At 38.3% G+C, this 27,843-nt stretch overlaps 1 protein-coding gene across 2 annotated transcripts in view; it reads right to left on the bottom strand.

Moving 5' to 3' along the window:
- Positions 1–392: 392 nt before the first annotated feature.
- Positions 393–27,843, bottom strand: part of GPM6A (glycoprotein M6A) — a 335,676-nt gene continuing 308,225 nt past the window's right edge. For both annotated transcript variants that reach the window (XM_089684046.1, XM_089684045.1), the window contains exons 5-7: positions 23,127–23,203; positions 19,827–19,892; positions 393–6,254 (exon numbers count right to left, since the gene is read on the bottom strand). In XM_089684046.1, the coding sequence (XP_089540172.1) occupies positions 6,102–6,254; positions 19,827–19,892; positions 23,127–23,203 (296 nt within the window). In that variant the 3' untranslated portion in view covers positions 393–6,101. The remainder of the gene's footprint in view (positions 6,255–19,826; positions 19,893–23,126; positions 23,204–27,843) is intronic.

Genomic DNA, 27,843 nt, shown 5'->3' on the forward strand with positions numbered 1-27,843 from the left:
CAAATCTGACCTGAAATTTTTACCTAGGAAAATTGGCAAGTATATAAAGTAGTTCCCTAAATTAAAAATGTAAAGGTAAAGTACTCCAGTTTCCTTCCAAACTTCAGAGACATGCTGGTAGAATAATTGGATCCTGTCTAAAGTTAGGAACCTTAGATTGTAAGTCCCTTGAGGGCAGGGATTGATGTGAATGTACAATATCTATGTAAAGCTCTGCGTAAATAGATGAAGCTACACAAAGTAAGTACCTGTAATAAATAAATAAAAAATATCAGCTTGCAACCAGTGTTTCAGTGTGCACCTTTAGTTTGCAGTTTACTCTTTTAACACAAAGATTTGCAGTAGTAATAAATTTTATAAATTGGGTAAAATAAGCAAGCGGTGACTACTAGTAAATACACAAAGTACACAAGTGTGTTTATTACATTTTGCAAGCACTTGGTTCTACATTTCAAAAACGCCACCATGAAGCTGTTGGCACATTTATGTACAAAACAGATTAATTATAATGCCTGCTACAAAGCAATCTTTGTGAAAATACAAACTCTAAATACCAGAGGAAAGCCAAAAAGCATCAACGTTATTACACTGATCCATAGGACATTGGTTTAAAAATCACAAACTGTTTGAGACACAAAACCGGAACACTACAATATAGAATTTGAAAGACGTTTAGAAGAATAGTTCGAAAATAGTTTAATACTGCACAAATTTGAGAATTGTCAAAATAAAAATAGCTAACACTACCAAATGTTCAAGCATGCAACAAATAACTATATTAATATTATGCTTAGGAATTCTCATTACAAAACAAAATCAGCATAACAAATGTAAAATATTAGACTGTAATGTGTCTTGGGAAAACAAAATTCTGAATATATGAAAGAAATGTTTGCTTTTTATACAAGACTCTAATCCAACATAGATTAAGCAGTTATAATTCCTTTGTAAAATTATTTTAAAAAGTGTTGTTAAAATCATACTGAAATAAAAATCAAGAATATAATAAATAATGAAGAAATCAACTCAGTTTATGAACACTAAGTGCTCTTTTGTGTGTCTTTCTTGTGTCTTTATTGTGGAAAAGCTAAATATTGTTGTTTCCTATACCCAGCATTTCTGAATAAAATTTTAGAGCAAAATAGGCCCCACTACATCCGCTCAAACCCCAACTACAGAAATTCCTAGTCCAACACAGAGATATCTATTCTACAGATCAAGTCCAACACTTTAACTGCCAGAACTAACTTGAGAAACATTGGAAAATATATATATCCCATTAAAAATTTTGATTTTAGTTTTACTGATGCTTAACAAATTTATGACGTGGATATCAATTTATAACCTTACAAGTAAAGAGAAAGTCTTCACATTAAACTAGGCTTGTACTGGTGTAAATAAATCACTTACATGGATGGACACTTTCATGCGAGTGATCCTGATTTCAATGATACAAGGCTGTTTTTTTAGTTAAGTGGCATTATTCTTCAACTGTATGCATGTTCATGGCTTGCGGCAGCTTCATAACCTTGTAAAGGACTTCCAGGTAGCATAAACTCTTCTATAGCAAGTATTTATTTCTTCACACATACTTACACAACTTAATGGTTTACTAGGAACAAGTGACCTCTATTAGGCATTACAATGATATACAACAGAAAAAAGTTTACTATACACCAGAAAAAAACTCTACCATAGGTAAACCCAAAAGGTAATCCAAGCATTCAACTTTCAAAAGGGACACCAGAAAATGTGATTAATGATACTTCAAATAACTGATTGAGTCAGTTACAACTCGATTTACTATTTCTGTCAATCAGCATTCAACAATTAGTAATCAGCTGGCTGTTGGAATAATTTTCTCCCTTTTCACGCAGGTCATCAAAATAGATCTGGATTTGTCTAATCTGCCATATTAATCAACCTGAACCTGAATACACTGAAATGCTCAAATGACCTTTTCTAGAAGTACAGTAGGTTGAATTGCAGTAATGACTGTATTTGGCATATCACCAGGAATAATGAAAGTATGTCTAGGTCAGTTAATTGTGACAGATGTTCATAAAGGCAATTAAAAAACTACCATACTAGGTAATGTTTTTGAATAAAACATGCCTCAATTTACAGACTTCCTTCAACACTGGAGCTTAGCATATCTGGGGGACTAAGCCTATTTTGCTACAAAACCCCTTAAAGTGCACCTGTTCCCAGAATATGGACATTAATGCATTTATATATTCTTAACAAGACGTAATATAGCTTTAAAACAAGTACTCATTGACCTCTCTAGATGCTTTTACTGTGAAGTAATTATTTCCCAAATAGACGCTAATGTCCTGTTTTAGTCACATCCTATCCCCTTACAAGCACCTAGTGTGTGTTTACATTAGAAAAATGACAGGCTGCTAAGATTCTGCTGCAATAGAAAGTAACAAGAAAGAAGATGAGACTTCAGTGCCTCTGTTTTGAATTTTGAAGGTGAATATCTCTATAACGCATATATCCATACCGATGAGTGAATAGTTATAAAGTGCTTTCGACACTTGTTGAGAATTTGTAAATACATTAGTGTACATAATGTGTTATTCAGTTCACTTTAAGTTTTAGTTAAAACCCTGCTCCACAAGGAAATATTTCTGCATCCTGTCCTTGTGTCATGCCTTCTGCAGGATTTAGCCATTTCTCAGAATGCTCCAGATCCCTCTAAGCAGAAACACTAGCAAATCCTTCTATTCTACTAACGACTGACCTGGTGCCAACTGTAATCTTGAATAGCAGCACATCCTACCTTATATACTGGAGCAAACATGGGTTTTATAAAATCAGCATAGATGATCCTCCATGACAATATAAACAAAACAGAATGATTGTAAAAATCCCACTCCTGAGGGTGGAGATGGGAGAAAGATGGTCATTCATTGTGTTGGATAAAGCCTACAGTCCATTCTCTGTAAAATATGTTCACATTGTTAAACTCATATGTTGGCTGGATGTGTGTTTGCATAAACCCTAAGGCTGCAATTTACAATCTCCTACGATAAGCCTTATATTAGATTTGTGTATCTGTATTATGCTTAGCTTTTGATTCTGTTGTGAATTCTGCCTTAAGTACTGAGAGTAAAAAGGCACAATTTGAGAAGAATATGTTTTCCCAGAATGCAAGGCAGGGTAGAAAAGTCAGGATGGACATTTCATGAGGAAAGGTATATTGAAAAATGTGTTTAGCTAGTTAAGGCAGAGCTTCAAGCAAACCATCAAATACAAATATGTAAACTGTTTTACCTAGCAGTGAATTTTTAACACTGTTCAGACAATCTTGTGATTTGTATACCTCTGTCACACTGTATAGTAATAAAGATGACTTGGTTATTTCCTGATTATCTTTACAATTTCCTTCATCATTTGCCTGCTCAAGTGCAATGAATGAGTCAATGTATGATGATACATATTCTTTGTCTAATGAGCAAGCTGGAGGCTTAGAAGTATCTGGAAAAGCTGAAAACCTAAACCAGGAATGTAGGCCTGTTGCCTTCCTGGTAACCCAGTGTGGCAAAGTTATGTGAATCACAAGACATGCTGAAACTAATTATATACTTTGGTATTTAAATCAGTTGACTTACGTGTATTTCAATTTTGCATGTAGATATTTGCCTAAAGTTCACCTTTCTAAAAACCTTGAAAAGGGCCAGTAACCTAAAACAAACATTTGATTGCATGGCTACAACTATTAACATTTACATATAAGTATAGAAACCAGACCTTGGCACAGCCTCACCTAAAGTGTCTATCCCTGCAGGTGAAGTAATATATTGTCTTCCTTTATCAGTCTGAAGGAAGCAATATAATTATAATTTTAAGTAAGATAACTAACAAGTGGTTGGTAGGTAAAAAAAATATATCTTACTCTTATGAACAACTTTTCTTCCATCAGCTGGTTCTAATGAGGGTCATGCATGGAGCAGGCATTGGAGTGGGATTCCAAGGTAATTCCTAATTGGAATATAATCTCTCCAGAAACTCCAGGCATACCCGAAACTCTCATTTTTTAGACATGGTTGGAATTTAAAAGGGACTTTCTTCAAACTTATCTAAACAACCTAAGCCATCCATTCTCATTTTTAAGAATCAGCTACTCTATTATGTGGAGAACCGTTAACTATGAACACTCTGGATATCCTGAAAAGTAAGATCTAAAACTCTACAGAGAAGCTTGTTTTGTAGGTTTCCCAACCGCATTTTTTCATTCACTGTCCATAGACTATAAAAATGGATGAAGATAAGAATATAGACTAATTGATGCCTCATCTAGAAAGATACATCTACTCCATGTGTATTTATGCACGTACAGCTGCTGATACACATGTCTGAAAATTACAAATAATTCTTATAGAAGCCAATTTTATTTTAGATTCATGGGCCTTTTGATGGGTTTTTTGCTCTCTCAAACCCATTTTTTATCTTCAACTATATAGTTACATAAAATATGTGAATATATAATAAAGCCACTGAGAAACATATAAGCATGTCCTAAAACATTTTGTGGAAGATGGACATTTTTGTAAGTAGAATGAAAAGTACACTAAAAACTGTTAAGAAACGGAGCCATTAAGAGAGTCTAATGCACCAATAGGGTCACTTGGAATGGGTAAATGTTCTGTGTACAATGTAACACCCCATAGTCAAACAATTTCATTTACTAAGGCTGAATCAACAATTACATCTTTAAATTCAGCGCAAAACGCTAGCAAACTGTCACTGCAAGTAGAACCAGCAAAAGGAAATTAAGTAAAGAATGGGCAAAAATCAAACAAGCACCTAAGATAATGATAGTCAAATAATCCCAAGAACTGTCCAAATGAATGATGCACTTACACTGAGCACTCACATAGTTGATCAATAAAGTGCACAAAACAATTTTTGATTTTTTTTTTTTTTTACTTTTTTTTTTTTTAAACCACTGACAACATTTTTTGCCAGAAATGTTATATTCAATAGATACTTCACAGCATTCCAACAGCATTCCTATAGAAAGATGGAAACAAAGTTTGGTCCAATAACACTGTAAAACGTTAAAACCCTTCATCATATGTGTGTTTAGTGTTTAGCTGCGTGTACATTGGTTTGCTGGGATGTTTTCAAAGTAGAACTACACAGGTCCACAACTGAACAGGATGGAATTTTTACATACCCAGGTACATGATATACAAATGTAATTTCACAGCTGAAGAAACTTCAGAAAGTTTGAAAATATTTCACAAAACATTTAGCTAGGCTGATAGCATGACATATTTATTTTACAAGAGATATTAAAAAAAAACCTAGAATCAAATAGCTAATGACTGTGTACTGATTTTTCAGTTTTTCTCTTGTTTAAAAATCACTTATGAGTTTGAGATAAATGTTTTAGAGGCGCATATTATATGGGGCGTGTCCATGCACTAGTATCACGCTATGCATGCTCACAATTTTAAACAGTTGTCACTGTAGTTGCCAGAAGTTGTAAACTGATGTTGCAATAGTGAACATTATTACGACATAACACCAATAAAGAAGCACCTTGAATCTGCTAAACAAAAGTGATACCTATATGGCTACTCATAGGGCCAACAGACTACTATACTAAAGAAGCCCATGCATGACTTATAACTCAGAACTGTAAGCAGAATATTGTACATGCTTTCTGTACAACGGTCCCTTTGAGGTTTACCTGTAGGTAAAAGTAGTTTTTGAAACTCAAAACTAAAAAGTATAAAAAGCTTTCTCTTCAAAAACATAGGAAACAATGCAAAATGTTTTATGCAAAACACATATAAAGTGGTTAAAAAAGGAAACGGACGTCTTTATTGAACAGTTGATTTTTGTCATCTAAAAACCAGTCACCTTTATGACAATTTGGGAAAGACTATTAGGGTGTTCCATATTATGACATTGTCACACAGACCACTGTGAAGATGCAAAGTGCTGGTCAATCAAGGTTATGGAGATAGGTGACACTCGGCCTATCTTTTAGGAAAAGCACTTCATTTTCATTTTATAATGGAAGGGAGGCTGTTAGTTGAAACAACAAAGAACTGAAATGTTACAAATGTAGGAGTTTAGTTTTATGTGTAAGCATTAAGTCGCTCTTTAGAACGGGTGGAGTGAATGTCGTGAAGTTCCTGTTCTTCCTTGGATTTGATGTCTTCATATTTTTGCATTCGGCAGGCGTCTTTCACATAGGCCCAGTTGGCAGATAGCACCATTAGGTAATGGACCTTTGAAAAAATAAATACAAGGTAAACTTAAATATTTCTGTATTTTCAGTGTCAGGATTATACAATGAACAGTGCAGAGAGCAAAGTACTATGAAATGTATGATTGCTTTCCATCAGCAACAAGCATATTTTTTAAGAAACTCAATTTTGATTGGTTTCCTAAATGGTTTTACAGTTAATGTTTCACAAGCAGAAAACAGAAACTCATATCATTTGCTATAATCTTTGAAAAATTGGAACAAACGAGAACAAAATTAGAATGATTTGATTAAAAACAAGATGAGGGTCCTTGCTGAGTTGAAGCAAAAAAAGAATATAAGCTGTTTTTATAATTTATTCCCTGTTAGCCACTATAGCGGTGTTCAATAATTGATAGCATTAGCAATCTCCTTGAGAGAGCAGAGGTATGTTATTAATGTAGATATCATTTTAGCATATTACTTGGATGTGTGTCTGAGTGTGTGTAAAGTACATAGGCCTTGTAGGAACAATACATACATGTAAGAGGATTGGCCCTTAGAGTGAGGCATGTGAGCTGGCTAGTTGTTGGTAAAAACACATCTGCTGTAGTAGGATTCAAGTATAAATGGCCTGGGTTCTCTGAGATTAATGTGTGAAGTACCTGTGCAGACTGATTGACTTGGCAAGCATAGATACATGGAGGGAAAGTTACTAAAGCCTTACAGACACGAACATAAAATCATACGAAAAATACCACTTTGTACAGTAATCTGATCATTAGTACACAGTTTTCGAGAACCGATCACAACAGTTCATCCGAAAATATCTGAATAGGACAAACACGAACATTTTTCTTGTACAATACCAGATCGTATGATTTTCATTTAATCAGTACATCATTCGTCCAAAAATGCGATACAAATACAATAGAATACATTTCATCACTTCCTTTTCTGTCGTACGAGAGTTTCGTTAGTTGGGTAAACCTTTTCGTTTTTGATATAGAGACCAGTATGCAAAAAAACGGACGATCACTTGTCCGAAATTCTCATCGTCTTTACGAGACTTAAGTCTGCTGGAACAGTTGCACATTACAACCAATCAGCTTCTAGATTTTATTTTCAAAGCTTACTTTAACATGCTGAAGTTAGAAGCTGATTGGTTAGTCCTCCAAATTCTGTCTGCTCCAATTTTAGTAAATTTCCCCCTATTTGTTTTAAACAATAATAAGAACAGTTAAGATCTGCATTAATATAGGGCAATGTGCAGCCTGCTATAGGCTCTCTGAACTGTGTTGTAATTCATGACACTTGAATTATGCAGTTATTATTATTATACAGTTTCCATCCCCTAGGTTTGATATTCCAAACTACTACCAGCAGTCAGTCTTCTGTCATATCTTATCTAATCTAATTGCCCTTTAAAAGGGGCAGATTTATACACAGATTGGTGGCAAGCATTCAACTATTGTACCTGGCACTATTACATGGATACTTTTCGAGAAAAAGCATAATATGCAGTGCAGCAGGGTGGATTTGATTTAAATTAAACTGATTTAAATCACGATTTAAATCACGATTTAAATCACTAGTTAGTAAGGCTTGATTTAAATCATAGTTTTCTACATAAAGACTAATTCTTGCTGGTATAACTTTAATATGCAAGTAGATGAAGATTTTTAGAATAACAACTTTTTATATTAGTTTTTTTATCCCCAGTTTAATAGGTTAATCGTTCATATTTGGACAACTTTTCTGTTGTACTTAGGAAGGAGAAAAATAATCATTACCTTAATAATAACAATTTAAATAGTTTTTTTCAACTGAAACAATAACATTACAGCATATGTTATTTGCTTAAACAAACATCCATGTTTGTTAACTAATTTGGCTAAACAAAATATATATATTTTAAGAAACTTAGACTGTCAGCCCCTTCCTCCTCACACTTAGTTTCACTTTCGTCGTGTGCAGATCTATTCCACTCCAAACAATCAGAAAAATATTGTTTCTATTCTATTCACTGAACTTCTTGAAACTTAGCACTGAAGGGGTTGATTCTGTATTCATAGGTTTGTAGAAGTTAGCATTAAGGTCTTTTTCTTAACTCTGTTCATGTTATAACATTTATGCTGTGAAGAAGAGGCATGTGATCTCCGCTGAGTCAAATTCAGTTTTTAGAACTGCAAAAGTAAACCAAGCATCTGTGATAATATATTGTAGGCAGAGAAACTGCCCAATAATCTTACAAAAACCTCTGGAAGAGCATGACATTGTGAATGGATTCATGGAATTTATTTACCAAAAAAATTAAACATATACAGTCTTATTCTACATAATTAAAAAACTAATCTTTATTTCATGATGGAATAACCTTTGGATGGTAATATATTTTGCTCAAAAAGCATTTTATTTAAAAAACAATCTGATTTAAATAAAAAAAAAATCCAATTTAAATAAAAAAATCAGATTTTTTTTATTTTTTTTTTAAAAATCATTGATTTTTATCCACCCTGATATGCACAAGAAAGCATTTCCTCTATATTTACAATAACAGTTTACCACCAGTCTTTGTATGTCAAAAGGATAATATTCCATGACTGCCTGAAGAGGCCATACTTTGGATCAATTTACTGCACTCGGCCAACATTGGGCTCAGATAATCACTATAAGTGACAAGCTTCAACTGAACAAAGAAGGTATTAGCAGAGACTGGAAGGGCTTATTCACATATATACATTTTAAAGCAGAATCTTCAAACTTGGGAAAAATACACTAAAATGCTCAATGTGCTTGTGGTGCCATTAACAAAAAAACATGAAAAACTTGCTAAAAATGCATAAAAATGCTTGCAGCAAAATTTACTTGGCTCAGAGGCAAAATCTGGTACATGAGCTTCTTTAGACCATTTTAGGAGCAGAGGGATGACCATTCGAAAAAACAGTTGCATCATCAGTCACATTTTTCATTTCAAACCCTTCACACGTAATAGTTCAATATATTAAACTATCCAAAATAGCAGGTTTCAAAGAACCAAATATTTGCTGCACTGACAATAGTTTATCTGATCCACAGTTTGAAACCTAGATGTCCGGCTGGTATGGCACAGGAGCCAGACATAGCTATAAATATTTATATAGCGCCAACAGTTTGCTCAGCACTTTAAAATATAACAGGAGACAATACAGCAACAATACAGTTCAATACAAGAGGGATAGGAGGGCCCTGCTCCTTGGAGCTTACAATCTAGGAGGGAGGGGCTAGTGGTACAAAAGGTAGTAAATGTGGGGGATGGACTGGTTGGAAGAGTAGAAGATTCCATTATTAGCTGAGGGCAGGATAGGCTTCCCTGAAGAGATAGGTTTTCAGAGATCACCTAAAAGTGAGCAGAATAGGCGATAGTCTGATAAACTGGGATAGAGAGTTCCAGAGGATGGGGGAAGCTCTGGAAAAGTCCTGGAGAGGAGACAAGGGAGCTAGAGAGCAGGAGGTCTTGCAAGGAGCGGAGAGTATGGTTTGGGTGATATTTAGAGAAAAGATCGTTGATGTAATTTGGGGGAGAGTTATAAATGGCTTTATACATTATTTTTAGTGTTTTCAATTTTATCCGTTGGGCAATGGGAAGCCAGTGGAGGGATTGGCAGAGAGGGGTGGCAGACACAGAACGGTTAGTAAGGTGGATAAGTCTGGCAGCAGCATTCATGATAGACGGAAGAGGGGATAGCTTGCGATTAGGTAGGCCAATGAGAAGGGAGTTAAAATAGTCAAGGTGAGATATAACAAAGGAGTGAATAAATTAAGAAACAACTTCCTGCGCTCAGAATGGGGCCCTCTCCCTATAGCTGCTGACACTTAACCTCCTACCAATGTGAGTCAAATCAATAAATAAATAAATAGTGTAGCGCTCAATACTAAAAAAACATACATATAAATAAATAAATATTCAAATCAATATATATCATATAAATGTGCAATAGTGCAAATAAAGTGTAACACGTGTATTCCACAGGGAATAAACAAAAGTGACCAAGTGATCAATTTTACTCAATACAGTGCAATCTGTGTATTCCCTATAAGGGAATATTCAAAGTGACCAAGTGACCAAACCAACTGTATACCACAAAATACTCTAAACAACGCCACTCTGTGTGAACATGTCCATATATAAATATATAGTGTATCTCACACACAATCTTCATGCAAGTGTTGTCAAGTGTCCACACTGTGTATATCCAAAATTAGCTGCAATGGCCCCTCACCTCCTTACATCGACCCTGCAGGGTCAACTCGCTTTGGGAAACAAACACCACTCTGGTATATCACAGGATCCTCCCCAGCGATGTATGCTCTATAACCAGCTTCCTCTCCGGTTCCTCCTTACACAGATCATACAGGGACACTTCGCCTCAAGGGACAAACACCACTCTGGTGTATCTCAGGATCTTTCCAAGCGCTGTATACTTTATATTCACATTCCTCTCCGGTTCATGCATAAACAGAAGACTCCCATAGTGTAAAACCGCATTTATTGGGTAAACTATACATAGAGATATCTACTCACATGCTCCTTCATCTTTCATGTACACATATGGCTCCTTCACCTCATGCTATGCCTGCCTTGCATGGGTAATAGATATAGGGGTTTCAAATATGGCCGCCACGCCAGAAATGACATCACCGCGCTTCCCAGAATCCTCCTCGCGCACCGACGCATTGCGTCACGCTGATCACGTGACTTCCTCAGGGTCTAAGTTGCTTAGTGGTTTCCAAGGTTAGGAATGGGCATATCTTGGAGATGTTGCGGAGGAGAGGTCTACAAGATTTGGACAGTGATTGGATTTGGGGGTGAAAGGACAGATGGGAGTCTAGGATTATACCTAGTACCCTGGCATGAGGGGAGGGACTGATGATTGTGTTATTGAATTTGATGGAGAAGTCAGGGGGAGGGGGCACGGGCTGGTGGGCATACTAAGAGCTCAGTTTTGGAAAGATTGAGTTTGAGGAAGTGGAATGACATCCATGCCGATATGTCGCTTAGTAGGTTAGTAATGCGAGAGGAGACTGAAGGGGTGAGGTGAGGGGTAGAAAGATAGATTTGTGTGTCATCAGCATAGAGATGGTACTTAAAGCCATGGGAGTTTATCAAGTGACCAAGGTAGGAGGTGTAGATGGATAAAAGAAGGGGTCCAAGGACAGAACCTTGAGGGACCCCTACAGAAAGAGGGAGTGAAAAGGAGGAGGCAGCGTTATAGGTAACGCTGATGGAGTGCTGCGATAGGTAGGAGGAGAACCAGGAGAGAGCAGAGTCTCTGAGACCAAGAGAGTGGAGTTTTTTGAGGAGGAGGGGATGGTCAACCGTATTAAAAGCCGCAGAGAGGTCAAGTAGTAAGAGTATGGATTAGTGGCTATTGGTTTTAGCTGTTAGTAGATCATTAGTGAGTTTTAGTAGGGCAGTTTTAGTGGAGTGTAGTGAGCGAAAGCCAGGTTGTAAAGGGTCAAGAAGGTTGTTCTCGGTGAGGTGGGAGCTCAGGCGATTGTAGACTAAGCATTCTAGGAGTTTAGAGGTAATGGCAGCAGGGAGATGGGTCTTAAGTTGTTCAGGTTGGTGGGGTCCAGGGAGGGCTTTTTAAGTATGGGAGTGATGTGCGCATGTTTTAGAGTGGAGGGGAAGGCACCAGTAGAGAGGGAAAATTGAAGATGTGAGTGAGGGAGCATAGGATGGAAGAAGAGGGTGACCGTAGTAGTTGTGAGGGGACAGGATCCAGGGGGCAGGTAGTGAGACAGGCTTCTGAGAAAACCTTAGTGACCTCTTCGGTAGTAGCAAGGTCAAAAGAGGAAAGTGTTGAGGGAGGTTTAGTATAAGATATGCTAAGTGTGATAGGTGTCTGTGCAGTGGGGATGCCCCTACAAATTGCATCAATCTTGTTTTTGAAATGATTTGCAATCTCGTGAGCAGTGAGTGAAGTACTGGGTGGAGGTGGAAAAAGTAGAGAAGAGACGACAAGGACTGGATGACAAGGTATTAATAAAAGTGACAAAGTAGGCTTGTTTGGCAGCATGAAGGGAGGAATTGAATGTTGAGAAAGCAGATTTATATCGGGTGAATGCTTGCTGGGATTTGGTTTTACGCCCCATTCACTCCAGCACACGATTATGTTGTTTAAGATTTCTGGTGTCGTCAGTCTGCCAATGTTGTAACGGTCGGGGCCTGATGCTTCGTGTTGTTAGAGGAGCAAGTGAGTCTAATGCAGATGAAAGCAAACTGTTGTAGACAGCAGTGGTCAGGCCGGGGCAGGACAGGGGAGAGATTCTGTCATAGAGTTGGTCAGTTTCAGAGTGGAAAGGAGCAGGGTTCAAGTTGTGAAGGTTTCTGCGGGTAATTGTTTGCTGCTTGGAGGGATAGGTGTTTGAAGACAAGGACACTGTGAAGGTGATGAGATTGTGATCAGAGAGAGGAAAGGGGGTGTTTGTGAGGTTGTAGATGGGAGAAAACAAGGTCTAATGTATAACCATCAGAGTGAGTGGAGGACTGTATACATTGTGCTAATGAAAAAGATGAGGTTAAGTTGAAGCGTTTGGATGTAGCCGGGTTGTTGACATTATTAGGGATTTTAAAATCTCCGAGAATGATAGTGGGCAGTTCAGAGGAGAGAAAGTAGGGTAGCCAGGTGGAGAAATCATCAAGAAAGCATTGGTATATAATACAAACATGCCCAAACTTTCAAGGCAAAAACTTGGGCAGAAGAATGGGGACTTTCCACATCATTAGTCTATCTCAGAGGTCAGCAACCTTTTTTCAAATTAAGTGGCAATTTAAATGCATTAGACAACTGGCGTGCCAATGAACAATAAAGCATTGTACAGTAGTTGTACTTGTGTTTAGTTTTTGCACTCATAGTTGCACTGTTAAAGATAAATTAAATTCATTCAGATTAGACCAACAATTCCTAGCCTTCAGACCTCAGATCAGCCCCAATTTCTGTACCTTCAGATCTCGAATTCATACAACTTCAAGCTAAATTCCAGGAATTCAGGTCATATGTATAAAGTGAAGGCACAGTATGAGTTAAGTCCAACAAGGTATATGACATCTCCTGGACACATCTATATTATTTATATCTGACAGGATTATAATACTCCTGAAAGACAACTATTACTGTTTTTTTCTGCTGTCTGATGCTGATCCATCCGAGTTCTGCATCTTCAAAAGTAGAATTACTGCAGCTGCTATGCCCACCCCTCCCCTCCTCCTGCCTGATCATAAAAGCCTTAGTATTTTGTGAACACATACAAAGGCTTCTGTTAATGGGCAGCATAAGGGTAGGGAGGACATTGCCACTCTGTGTGCTCAGAGTGTCTCTCTGGCAGAGCTATAAACTTGTCAGATGTAAATAATAGAGAGAATTCCAGAAGATGTTATGCACCTCGTTGGACTCAACTCATACTGTGCGTTCACCTTTTACAAAGTGGCTGAATTCCTGGAATTCTGTTTTCAGGCCTTAGATTAACTACATTCAAACACCTTCAAATTTCAGAATCACCCCAATGCTTACACCTTCAGATATCAGATCAGCCCCAATTCTTACATATTCAGACCTCATATCAACCCCAATTCATGACACTCAGACCTCAGAGGAGTCCCAGTTCATACAGCTTCAGAGCTCAGATCAGAACCGATTCATACATCTTCAGACCTTAGATGAGCCCCAGTTCATACTGTAAATCTTCCAATCTCAGAACAGCCCCAGTTCACACACCCTCAGACCTCAAATGAGCCACAATTCTTACATGTTCAGACCTTTAGATCCATGCAAATTCATGTGTCTTCAGATGACCTCAGCTCAGCCACATTTCCTGCACCTTCGGACCTCAAATCAGCCCCAATTCTTGCTCTTTCCTAATTCCTGCAACATCATACCCTTAAGCTGGGTGCGCAGAGATCGGTCCCGATACTTCTGTCAAACAGGGAGGGCTGTGTGTAGCCCTCCCAGTTCAACAGAAGTAGATCAGCATCAGTACAACAGACCTCACTGGAAATCCTTCTTAGCTCATAGGCTGCAGCCAGGTTCGTTTGTTGAGGGTTGCCAACCCCTGCTCTGTTCTTTTATTAATGCTACATAAAGTTTGAAATGGCTTGATATTGTGATATGTAAAAATATCCTTTTATTTTGAGTTTAATAAGAATCAGCAATTTGCTCCTAAAACTACAAACGGTACTATTTTTAATAAAATAACAATTGTAGCACCCTCTAGTGTAGATAGTTTATTTAATGTAGCTAGAGGCTTACTTGAAGCCTCGACATGAATCAGAAGGTTACTTCAGGGCAGGCTGGAGGGCTCTACAGGTCAGTCCTCTGGTGCCTCCCCCTGCTCTAAACGCTTGGAGAAGCTTCTAGAACAGTCAGTAGGTGGAAGCTAGGAGGAGCTGATCTGCATATTTATGGGATTCTGACCAATCCCAGGCAGACTGGCCCATAAATACGATAAAGCCAGACCAGTAGGGAAATCGAGTGCAGGATGGATGGCTGTGGTGCTGCTGTGTAGCCTGGAAGGGGGCCCCAGAGAAGGGAGGGCAGGTTCTGCTTCCAGGTTGAAGGTTGGAGGAATGAGGAAAGCTGAAAGAGGGAGCTCCACCAGGGAATGACAGCCTGCATAGCCTAGAAAAGAACCAGCCCAGCGGAAGGCCTGAAAGCAGTTCTATCCATAGCTACAGGACAAGGACAGTGTGAGTACCTCTACACCCTCAGGGCCTGTATAGTTGAAGTCTGCTAGATTCAAGTTCTTGGCAAGTATTTAGGGAACAGTCTAATGCTTACCCAAGCCCTTGTCCTGGTTTCAGATTCCTAATAGGGGATTACTTTCCTAAAGACTGTTATGGTTCCAGCTGGAACACAATCAAATATCTGTTATTTTGCAGTGTGCTAGAGAAGGAAACTGTCTTCATTTTGTTATTCTTTACTCAGCTTGGGCATTTCATAACCCCTTTACCCTATCCAAATTGAATTCCCTAATAAATCCTAAAAAACAAGCCTATGGGCTGTTTCTGGTGTCTGGAAAATGCATGTTGCCTGGCTGTGCAGGAAATAAGGGGGACCCAAAACCAGTGGCTCTCAAGGGGGTTGTGCTACACACTTATGGAAATAAAGAAGAGACTCAATGTTAGATCTATATTCACTCTAGTGACTGCTGCAAGGCATTTCTCAGTCAGTTTCCTGATCGTGACAATAGTAGTCTGGCTAGAATATGTATTTTAATAAATACATTTGTTGTCTCTATCAAAGACCAGTGTGACAGGGTGACAATGCAGCTGCGCAAATGAGAAAAAGGGACAGTGTTTCCACACAATAACAAGAAGTGCCTGAGCAAGGATCTTTATGGCAGCAATACCAGCTATTTTTTGTGAAGGTTGCAGATTTAAAAATATTGAAAATGACTTTTAAAATTATAAAGCTATGATAAAGCTTATATTAGAGAATTTAGTCATTGGGTTTATGTCTGCTTTGACAAAATACTTTATATTTTGTATCAGTTACAAAAAAAATAACCCAAAAGTGAGCAGCTACTGCTGAGCTGTCTTATTAATTCAATTACTGGGGAACACCAGGTGCTACATATTTATTCCTAAAATGAAGATATTATATTTATTAAAGTAGAACTACAGGCATAACATTTCATTTTGGATAGAGCAAGGGAGCGTTATAATCCCAGTTAGATATTTTTTGCCATCTTTGTCTTATTTTGGAGATTTCCCTTCACTTCCTGTCCCATAGCAAAACACCTGGTGCGGTAAAACATGGCGTCACCCCCCACCCACACACACAACCATTTTTTTCCCATATAACACAGACATTGAGCAGGCTAGTGCATCAGGCTCTCTACTGTCTAGCCTGCCACAGTGCCCTGCAGGGAGCTGGGCAGGCTAGTTTTGGGCCAACAGTGCACAGTCACAGTGCGCACCCCAAACCAGCCCTTGTAAATGATGCAGTCGGTGCCAATGTACCGATCCATGCACTGTCACGGATAGTGGTGACATCATTGCGGCTGGATACAGGGCCATTTTTAATATTTACTGGATCCTGGGCAAACATTTTCTTGGACCTCCCCCCATGCAATTTTGCTCTCCATCCCAACATCCCAAAAACAAACACACACATATACTTATCCCAAAAAACGTTGAAAATGTAAACATAAAGAACTGGACAACACTCACAGATTGGTCCAGGCTCACTGGTTGCTAGAGGTTACTGCACATCTTTACCGCTCACTGATTGTTTGCTAGAGGTTACTACACATCATTACCACTCACCCACTGGTTGCTAGAGGTTACTGCACATCATTACCACTCACCCATTGGTTGCTAGAGGTTACTGCACATCATTACCACTCACCCATTGGTTGCTAGAGGTTACTGCACATCATTACCACTCACTCACTGGTTGCTAAAGGTTACTGAACATCATTAATGCTCAACCACTGGTTGCTAGAGGTTACTACACATTATTACCATTCACCCATTGGTTGCTAGAGGTTACTGCACATCATTACTGCTCACCTATTGGTTGCTAGAGGTTACTGCACATAATTAATGCTTACCCATTGGTTGCTAGAGGTTACAGCACATCATTACCACTCACACATTGGTTGCTAAAGGTTACTGCACATCATTACTACTCACCCATTGGTTGCTAGAGGTTACTGCACATCATTAATGCTCACTCATTGGTTGCTAGAGGTTACTGCACATCATTAATGCACACCCACTGGTTGCTAGAGGTTACTGCATATTATTACTGCTCACTGATTGCCTGCAAGTCAGTGTCCCCCTGTGCATGTTGCTCAGTCCTGCCACTGCATCACCAATCTCCCCCTCTTTTGACAGAAGAAGGGTGAAGGAGAAGAAACCACACACAGTCTGCTCTGTGTGTTTTTGATTTCTGCGCTGCTGGCCAGAGAAGGGGGGGGGCAAGGGGATAACAGAAAGCCTGGCACTGCTTCACTCCCTGCCACAGTTGCTCTGGTCTTGACAGAGGGAGAGGCAGAACGAGCGGGCTCTAGAACATGCAGCCCACAGCTGTGCCTCTCCCATGTCACAGTGGGGACACGACAGAGCACAGCGGGGGGATTGGCTGCACCAACTATACTGTGAAAAATATTAGCGGGGCTTAATGGTGTCACCCTGCTGCCAGGTGTCACCTGGATGCGGTCTGCACCCCCAGCACCTCCATAGTGACTCCACTGCCCCATTGGAAGATTTCCCCTCTATTACTTTTCAGGGGACAACTCAACATGTATGATTTTTTTTTGCTTTCACTTTCAATGATAATGGCAAACAGGACAAATAGAGAGGGAGAATCTCCTTAACCGAGGCACAGACAGCAATAAAAACTGATGGGTTATAATTGCTCTCCACTCTATCCAAAAGTAAAAAAAAAAAAAAAGTGACAGCACAAAAAAGACCAATTGGTCCATTGATTGATTTGTATTTTTTCTTTATTGTTTTTGTTTGTTTTTTTTGTCTGAGTATAGATCTATGTTTGTCCCATAGATGTTTTAAATCACTTACTGCTGACTGACTCACTACCTCTGCTTTTGAACTTTCCTCCAGTTAGTTTGAAGTTATGTCCCCGTGTTCTTGATCTTGGTTTCATATTGAAAACACTGCACTTTTGAACCTTATTCACCCCCTTGATGTATTTAAAGGATTCAGTTATGCCTCCCCTTTCCTTTCTTTCCTCCAGACTGTACTGTGAAAAAAGTTTTGCCTTTACTTATACCTTAAATACTAAAATGTCACATAAAAGATCAGTTAAAATGGAACTTTACCCATAACAACTTGATAAAAAAATAATGTTCTTTAGCATGTAACATATATTCCACATTAATAATTATGCTACCAAAATGAGGGTGTGCTGTAAATTGCCTCCAGCATTGTTCCTATTTCTTCTTGCTGGGGGTTGCCATTTTGCTGAAGCTCAAAGCCCCTGAGCAGCAATAAATCTTTAGACTGTCAGTAGATCTGCCTCTAGTGGCTCTGATTTTTGGCACAGTGCCTAAAAATAAAGAGCAACTGGGCATGTGCAGAACAAGGTGAGACAGTGTAATAATGGATAGGCACTTATTTTTAATGTTTTACATAGCTATGCCTGCAAAGGGGGCCAGCCTGAAGTGGTCTATCAGAACTTACATTTCTGACAAAAGTTCCACTTTAACACACTTTAATATCCTAAAAATGTTTACAAATATTGACCAAACACTATTATGGACACTCTATGGACTGACTCTCCTGCATAAAGCTGGATACATGCCAAAGACTACTCAGTTTAATAATGCAGACAAGTCTACCTACCACAATGTTCCTTGGGTTAGCAAAACTCACATCCTCCAAGTAAACGCACAAGCACTCTATGAATTCAGTCATTCTTCAGCATACACTTATTAGCAGCGGTGTTCATACAGTGCCACTAAATCTAAATAGAGTGACCATTATATCAGCTTCCGGAGCCAGAGGCTTTCCAGCAAAACATGAGGTCACATTTGTGGTGATGCAGAAAGCTGAACTAGTTGCCTTTGCAAAGACATTTTGTACTTGAAAACCACTTTAATAAATGGTAAATTTACAACAAAACCTGTATATACCAAAATGGATATGTTAAACTGAGAAGTAAAAACTATGCTGAACTGTGAACAAATGAATATTTTCCGCCTTAGATGAGTGAGAATGATAAAGTGCTTGGGAAACGTACTGTATTTCCTTACTATTAAGAAAAACGTATGAAGTATTTAAGGAAATGTCAGAAAGAATATTTTAAATACTGTATGTACAATGAGCTCAAGATTTTAATTTACAGAAATGGAAAATATCCTCTGGTATGATTATCATAGGAACAGAATAATGGGTTTCTAGCATGGCCAGTACAGCCTTGACTGTACCTGATTGACTTTAGGAAGGGACACTTTGCAGTTCAACACTGGTGACATATTTACCAGATATATTTTCTACCAAATATTGATTTATTGAATTAATTTATTTCATGGGAAAGGATCTCAGGCACTCACATTTTATTACATTCAATAAAGAAAGCTATCATAATCTATTTTGTCTGTGGGTTTAAATGTAAAATAATGTTTATTTGAATAATTAGGAGGACTTGTGACCAATAATTCGTTTATAGTGCCTAGATCTTGGTCTCGGACTGGTAATTTCAGAAACCAAAACACTAAATATGCTAATGTAGGATTACGTTATGAAGGACCATGTTAAGGGTAGGTTTATGTTAGTATTAGATTCAGGGGTACATTGTGTGTGTTTAAAATGTTAAAGGGTAACTCCGCTTTAATGAAAAAAATTTATTAAATATAGAAATAACATAGCATAAACAATTGTGGATAGGGGCTGTTCTGTGCAAAAGCATTGCACAGAGCAGGTAAGTATAACCTGTTTGGTATTTTAATCGAAAAGAGAAGCTTTAATGTTACTTTAATTAGACTTACATGGATTATTTAAAATATTTATTTTTAAATATTTCAAAAGTTATTCTATTATATTTCATACAATATAAAATATGCTGATACAAAATAATTCCCTTGTAGCTTTGTCAAAAGGTTGCCTTACCATAGCAATAACTGCAGCTCCAGCACCAGCCAAGGCAACAATAAAGAGATGGAATGTCATGTTCAGCTGTAAAAAAAAAAAAAAATAGTAATAAAGCATACAATGCAATATACATAGAGGAAGAAAAAACTTCAATAGTGTCTACAACTAAACTACAGCACATGAATACAGGTTTTCTACATGTCCTCTTAAACCAGGACTTACTGTAAAGCAGCGCTCCATCCAAAAGGGGAAGTTCCGCTTTAAGTACTGGTTCCCTGCTCTCCTTGAGAAATTTACACTTTTTTGACACTTTTACTGCGATTTCCTAGGATATCAGAAGCGGAAGTTGTCCCCACCTCTTTCCTCCCCACAGTCTTCTGGGGCATGTGACAGGTCCCAGAAGACTATGAGACCATTCACAAGGCTCAGAGCAACTCACACACGTGCAGTGAGCATTGGACTGTGAAGCCGCAAGCTGTCACAGCCAGGTGCCCAAACTTAAGATGCTGGCACCGGTGTACCCAGCTAGTACATCGCTGGATCCTGGGACAGGTGACTGGCTGTTTTTCAAATGTCAGCTGCTACAGTTTTTGTAGCTGCTGACTTTTATTTATTTATTATTTTTTTTTGATTGGAGCTCTTCCACATACCATCCTCATGGTTCCTACTTCTCTTTCATAAAGCCTATTCCCTATCACTTACCTTTTACATCCTTCCTTTCTCAGTCATACACCTTCCTCTTTTATACTCCTTGCTCCCTGTTTTTAACATCTCTCTTCCATACTGTGTTTTCCCTGCCTCTCTTTCTCATGATCGATGCCAATCTACTGCTTTAATATGTCTTGACCAATGTCTCTTGCCTTCTTATTCCTTATAAAAATGTACCTGTATGCTTTTTGCTAGCTCCATGCTACCTCTCTCATTTTTTTTTTCTCCTAACTAGACCCTCCTCTCTCTCCCCTATTTTTTATTTCTTGCAGTTCTCTTGTGGTTACATCACATGCGTATGTAGACCTGAAACCAAAAATTTATCACCAGGTGACACTGCCCACTTATGATGTCACTGACCAAATCAAGGGATGTCTATATATGGTCAATTACATCACTGGGTGACTCCTTCCCCCTTGTTTTCCTCAGTAGCGGAAAGAAAGCAGAGCTGCCATTTGGTGCCATCGAGCAACGGGATTGATCATGTCAATGTATTTTGTCAGCACAGGGTCACTTGAATGTAAAAGATGCCTGCAAAAATAAGATTGCACATACACACCTTCCTAACAGCTTGCTTCTCTTCAAGTATTCAACCAGCCAGATGGGTAGAATACCCGTTTCCCCAGCAGGTGAGCAGAGGAGCAGTAGCTTTTCAAGACACAGGCCACTGGAAAGGTTAATGTAGGCAGTCTTCTTTTCAGAGGCATGTTTTGCATTCAAGGAACCCTTTGCTAACAGCATAAGGACTGCTATAATACCCTACAACCTGTCAGCCTTAGAAAGAGTCCATAGTTTCCAATTTGTCCCATAAAGTTAAAAGCGTAGCAATGATGTACGCTTACGTACAGTGCTACATAAAACGGAAAACGGAGCCTGCATCAATTTCCATATTTTTCAATGCTGTACACAGGAGCAAACATTTTTTACATTAACCCCAAAGATATAATTTAAATTACACTAACTGGATTTACATACTGTATATACAAAATAAACTAAACAAGTACAGAAAAGGTCTGTTGATCCTGATAGAAATGTAGAGTCATTGTAACTCCCTGTGAATTGAACTAAAAACACAAACAAGCCGGCTCTGTATGTCCATAAAGCATACAGAGTGTGGCTAGGCTCTGCCTCCCATGCCCTCCTCACTGGCTATGATTGACAGCAGCAGAAGCCAATGGCCAGACCAGGGAGAGCTGACACTCTTGTGCACAGGTTCAAGTAAGTATTGGGGGGGCTGAGGGGGGAGCTGAAAACTGAAGGGTTTTTTACCTTTATGCATTCAAAACCTTAGGCAAGACAGGTAAAAGAGAGGATGACCTGTTTGTAGTCCTGTCCTAGGAAGACAATGCTGCTCTCCCATACATACAGTAAAGTGAGTGGGTGTTGGCACTTTAGGACAGGAAATGTGCTAAGCAGGCTATACACTGTTTGAATTTAGCCCGGTTCATGATGAACCGGATAAAATTCGCTAAGTGGTTGGCCCTATCTGCTCCCCCCTCCCCCCCCCGCCCAATGTCTCTCTATTTAAAAATCAAAGGATCATCAAAATACAGTAGCCGGAGTTGGAGATTTCACCATCGACTCTGTATAGCAGGGATGGAGGAATCCGTTGCTGAACGGAAAAAAAAATTACTGTATGGGCAACTTTACTGATAGGATCATTACATTACAATAAAAGAAAAAAAAAGAAAAATGAAAACTAAACCAGCTACCACATTTGGTAAGGACTGGTAAGCTGCAATATTTTTGTTGGTTTAAATATGCTTTAAACTTCCAGACAAAAATATTACATAAAATTCTAAATGTTAACTTTTTACTAACTTCTAAAGGGTAACTCCACTTTTGTGGGCAATGAATATATCAAATTAAAAAAAAATAATATAGTGTATATAATTGCGACTCATATTTTAACTTAATGTTATCAAAATGACCTTACCTTTTCAATCCGCAGCACTGAGCGGCTTCTGTACACAGTAGGTGTACGGAACACCTCTATAAATGTACTTTCCTGCTTGTGTGATTGGCTCACTGATTTGCCCAGAAATCTGCACTTAGATACAAGTCAGATTATAGGCATGCTCTCTTACAGAAACATATTTTTGGTGAGAAGCTCCTAAAAGGTAAATCACTTCTAAAGTGATTCAAGACCTTGCAGCTTTCCTCACTGGAATATTGCAAGTGCACCAGCTAAAAAATCATGAAAAAGTCGCTCATATTCAGAATCAGTATCCGAAAGACATAAAAGAACAAACAGCTTTTTCTTTAGAGCAGAAACAGGTACGGATCTGCAACAAAGTTTGTTTAAATCCCTGCAATATACATGGATTACCTTTCTTTTTTTTTTTTTCATAACAAAAGTGGAGTTACTCTGCAAGCCTATAGAATATGTATATAATATATAGTAATACTTGCAATGCTCCAGATGATAGGCTTCATATTTGTGTATCTTTAATATTATGTAACAGAATGAATCCTGACCTGTTCCTAACTTGTTTAAGACAGCATTTGAATACCTTATTAAATTATACTTGCTATTTTCATTCAGCAGGTCTGCCTTAATCAGTAAAAAGTAAGGTGTTAGAGTCATGTGGAAAAGAATATACAACTCACATCAGTAGATTCACACATCCTCAGGAAGGTTTCAGATGGGGTACACAGTTTCTTTTCCTCACCGATTGGTACAATGCCTAGAATACAGAAGCAAACAGAATCAGTGCAATTCCAGCATGTTGCAAGAGGGATTCTTTATCCTGACATCTTTTAGGTCTGGCAGAATGTGAATAGCTAATAGTCATATGGAAGTTAAGTAAAAGCTGTTCTATTTTAACATATCTACAAGCATTCCCAATATAACTCTAAAAGTTGTAAAGTATTTCAGGTTCCAAACATCTATTATTGTACCTTTGAGATCCATGTCAGTGGCATTGATCTCCTCTAGACAATTCATAGCTGTCCTGTATGTGTGGGCTCTCTGCTCCTCGGCACATCTTCCAGAGAGATGTCTCTGATAAGACGTGTGTACTTAATTCATTTGAATTCAGATCAACAAATGCAGACTTAGGTGAAGGGGTATACAATAAGTGAAGTTTTATAAATGCACAGTTTATTAGACACTACCTATGCAGTATAATGTTTGTGGATTTATATCACAATATAATCTTCAGTGAATGATGTAGTCCTTAGGTCAGGAAATCATAATGTATGGTACACACTTCTTAAAGAATATGATACATAGCCAAGCACAAGACCTTTTATTGTGTCCCTCTGTGATATAATGTGGCACTGTGTGCTTCCCTACAAAAATATATAGCTTTTACAAGTACCCGTAATCATCTGTCGGTAATAAAAGCCATCTATATTTGAAATGAACAAAAGCAGTTATAATAATGTTCACAGGAACTTCTGACCTGGAAACTAAATCACAGAAGACTACTGGAGTTACACATTAGAGGAAAAAAATATACATTTGTGCCCTTATCCAGGGACAGTGGCTCAGAGCACGAAGGCAGACAGAAAAGCCAGTCTGACCTGAAATATTGAACATCAAAGATACATAGGCCTTTCTGTACAATAGTCTTTTTCATTCAGTAATGTAGATCATTTTTTGCTGAAAGAAATCGTTCTTTGATTTACAAAATGACAAGATCTTGAATTAAAAGACAGCCATTTTACACATTACAGTATATATCTATAAATTAAGGGAATTATAACAACAAGCACAGCCTTTTTCTTTTTTTAGGGACATTTTGATGATACATACAGTTGTGCTCAAATGTTTGCATACCCTGGCAGAAATTGTGAAATTGTGGCATTGATATTGAAAATATGACTGATCATGCCAAAAATGATCTTTTATTGAAGGATGATGATCATATGAAGCCATTTATTATCAAATAGTTGTTTGGCTCCTTTTTAAATCAAAATGATAACAGAAATCACCCAAATGACCCTGAACAAAAGTTTACATACCCTGGAATGTTTGGCCTTGGTACAGACACACACGGTGACACACACGGGTTAAAATGCCAATTAAAGGTTAATGTCCCACATCTGTGGCTTTTTGAATTGCAATTTGTGTCAGTGTATAAATAGTCAATGAGTTTGTTAGCTCTTACGTGGAAGCACTGACTAGGCTAGATACTGAGCTATGGGGATCAGAAAAGAACTGGCAAAAGTCCAGTGTAACAAGGTAATGGAACTTTATAAAGATGGAAAAGGACATAAAAAGATGTCTAAAGCCTTGAATATGCCAATCAGTACTGTTAAATCACCTATTAAGAAGTGGAAAGTTTGGGGATCTCTTGATACCAAGCTAAGGTCAAGTAGACCAAGAAAGATTGCAGCCATAACTGACAGAAGAATTGTCTGGAATTCAAACAAAAACCCACAGGCAACCTCAAAAGAAATACATCCATCTTGTAGCAGACGATCGGTGAGGAAGAGGCGTCCCTTGGAGCTCTCGGCTTAGCGGGAATTACGTTGTTACGCTCGGATATCGATTGAGGGTTCCAGATTCACAGCAGCCAATTCCTAGGGTACCTTGCAACCAGGAGAGGGAACTTATCCTATCTTAACACACTGGGCAAGAAGGCTCTCTGGACCTAGAAGCATATCACTGCACCCAAGGCTGACGTTTTACCTGAGAGGGATGACCTATACGTTTGGCTGATCCATATGCCTGGCCGACTATCTGGATAAATAATTGCATACATGCGCATTTTAATGCGCGGTCGGTGAGTGCGCATTTTATCTATATGGTTCCAGTCACTTATCTAATGCTGAGGAAGTCTTCACAGCACTTTCGCTTGCAACCACTTTACATTGTATAAGGAACTCTATGAACTTTTATTTACTTATATCTCTCTATTTGTATATCAGTATTACAGTGCTGCACTATATTATTTATTATTCATGTTATGAGGTTTAGTGATTCCTTGGAGTGTTCTAGCAGCTGATTTATGAGCGCTCGCTTTACCCATCCCATATTCAAAAGGAATACAGGCTGCTCAGGAAAAAGATGGTGTGGTTGTTTTTAAGGAGTACAATATGGTGATACTTGAACAAAAATGAGCTGTTTGGTCGAGGTGCCAGAAAGAATCTTTTACTGCACCAATGCCACAAATGCCAGTTACAATATGCCTGACAACACCTTGACATGTCTAACCAGGCCTTTTTTTGTGTCATTGATGCAGTAAAGGCTTCTTTCTGGCACCTCCACCATGCAGCTCATTTTTGTTTAAGTGTGCTCCTTCAAAACAACCACAATGTATTTTTCCAGAGGAGCCTGTATTTTTCTTGTGGTTACCTATGAGTTTCCCTTTGTATCCTGAACAATTCTTCTGGCAGTTGTGGCTGCAATCTTTCTTGGTCTACCTGTACTTGGCCTGGTATCAAGAGATCTATGAACTTTCCACTTCTCAATAGGTCATTTAACAGTGCTGATTGGCATATTTAAGGCTTTGGACATCTTTTTATATCCATTTCTATCTTTATAAAGTTCCATTACCTTGTTACGCATGACTTTTGGCAGTTCTTTTCTGGTTCCCATGGCTCATTATCTAGCCTAGTCAGTGCTTCTAATTAAGAGCTAACAGACTCATTGACTATACACTGACACTAATTGCAATTTAAAAGCCACAGATGTGAGATAATAACCTCTAAATGGCATTTTAACCCGTGTAGGTCACCTTGTGTGTCTATACCAAGGCCAAACATTCCAGGGTATGTAAACTTTTGATCATGGCCATTTGGGTGATTTCTGTTATCATTATGATTTAAAAGGAGCCAAACAACTATTTGATAATAAATGGCTTCATATGATCATCATCCTTCAATAAAAGAGCATTTTTTGACATGATCAGTCATATTTTCAATATCAATGCCAACATTTCACAATTTCTGCCAGGGTGTGCAAACTTTTGAACAAAACTGTATTTGGCCAGACATATGAATAGTAGCACACATAATCTTGGTCACTGCATTGAGCCCAAAATGCTTCTATGGCTTCAAAGTGTATGTAAACCCGAACAATATTCTTCTTTTATTTTCTCCTTTTTTGGTCTGTTAACCATACCATTTAAGGTGTTCTACTATATCTGTTAAAAAATACGAAAAATACATGATTTTGATTTAACTTCGAGTTCTCTCTACCTATCAACAGGATGGGTTATGGATATACGGAAGGGAAAGAGTTAGGGGAGGTTTGTGTTCTTTGTAGTTCATTGGAAATTAGGTAGGGTGGGTTGACACCAAGTGCTTAGAAATTCTGAGATAAAAATACACTTGTGTTGCCATGTCAAGGAGGAAGGTACATCAGCTATTATTTTACAGTACTACTGGTGTATTTAAAGGGATAAAACAGGGAGAGGTTTGCATTGATTCCAGAAATGCACACTTACACAACACAACTAGAGTGATGCATTCCTTGTGATATGAAATAGTGCAAATAAACATAGATTATCATAGTGTGCTAGTAAGCATGGCATTCTAGCACATTATGAAAGACTTACCTTGAAAGAAGCAATTATTATATGTATTATTTTATTAATATAAACTGCTAAATACCTTTTCTCATCAGCAGTTAGAATAGTTTTGTGTCTTCTATCAGTGTCCAGCTGAGCACTGGTTAAAGCTTGTAGGAGTTGTCATTCTCCTCTCACTGCACTATGAGATTGCATAACCCCTGACCGTCTGTCTGGACAGTGCTGATTGGCTCTGTGCTGATCACATGCACCCTCCCAAGAAAAACAAAAAACTATCTAGCAGTACACACCAAACTGAGCATGTGCAGAGTGCCCCCGAGGACGTGTTCTATCAGGAGATGAAATGGGGAACATGGAAGAAGGGGAGGATCAGAGAAGAGAGGATCAAACATCCTTTTTAACCCCCGTCATTTAACCCCTTAAGTTCCACTGTGAGTATAACAAGCATGCTTTACTGCATATATAGACTGATTTTACTGTTGTGGGTTTAGGAACACTTAAACAGACTTCCCGCTAAACTAAATAGATAGAAAACCAATACTTTTCCCAGTTTTCATAGTATGTGCACAGAAGTATATTCATCTTACCATTTTTTCCGCATGATTCATTACATTTCATAACAAAGTGTCCATTATAACTTTCAGCTAGTTCACATAAAAAAATTATAATGATGGTTGCAAGTGCTTTGAATGAAGTGAATGCTCTATAAACAGATCTAAAAAAAAAATCAGATCATGCACGTTTTGACCAGGGACGGACTGACCATTGGGGAACTCGGGCACTGCCCGAGGGCCTGGGGTCAGTAGGGGGCCCCATGAGATGCCCCTGGTACCTTTCATAGGCTT

Source organism: Staurois parvus, unplaced genomic scaffold, assembly GCF_062004578.1.
Source record: "Staurois parvus isolate SC_StPar_1 unplaced genomic scaffold, SC_StPar_1.0 ptg000334l, whole genome shotgun sequence".
NCBI lineage: Eukaryota > Metazoa > Chordata > Amphibia > Anura > Ranidae > Staurois > Staurois parvus.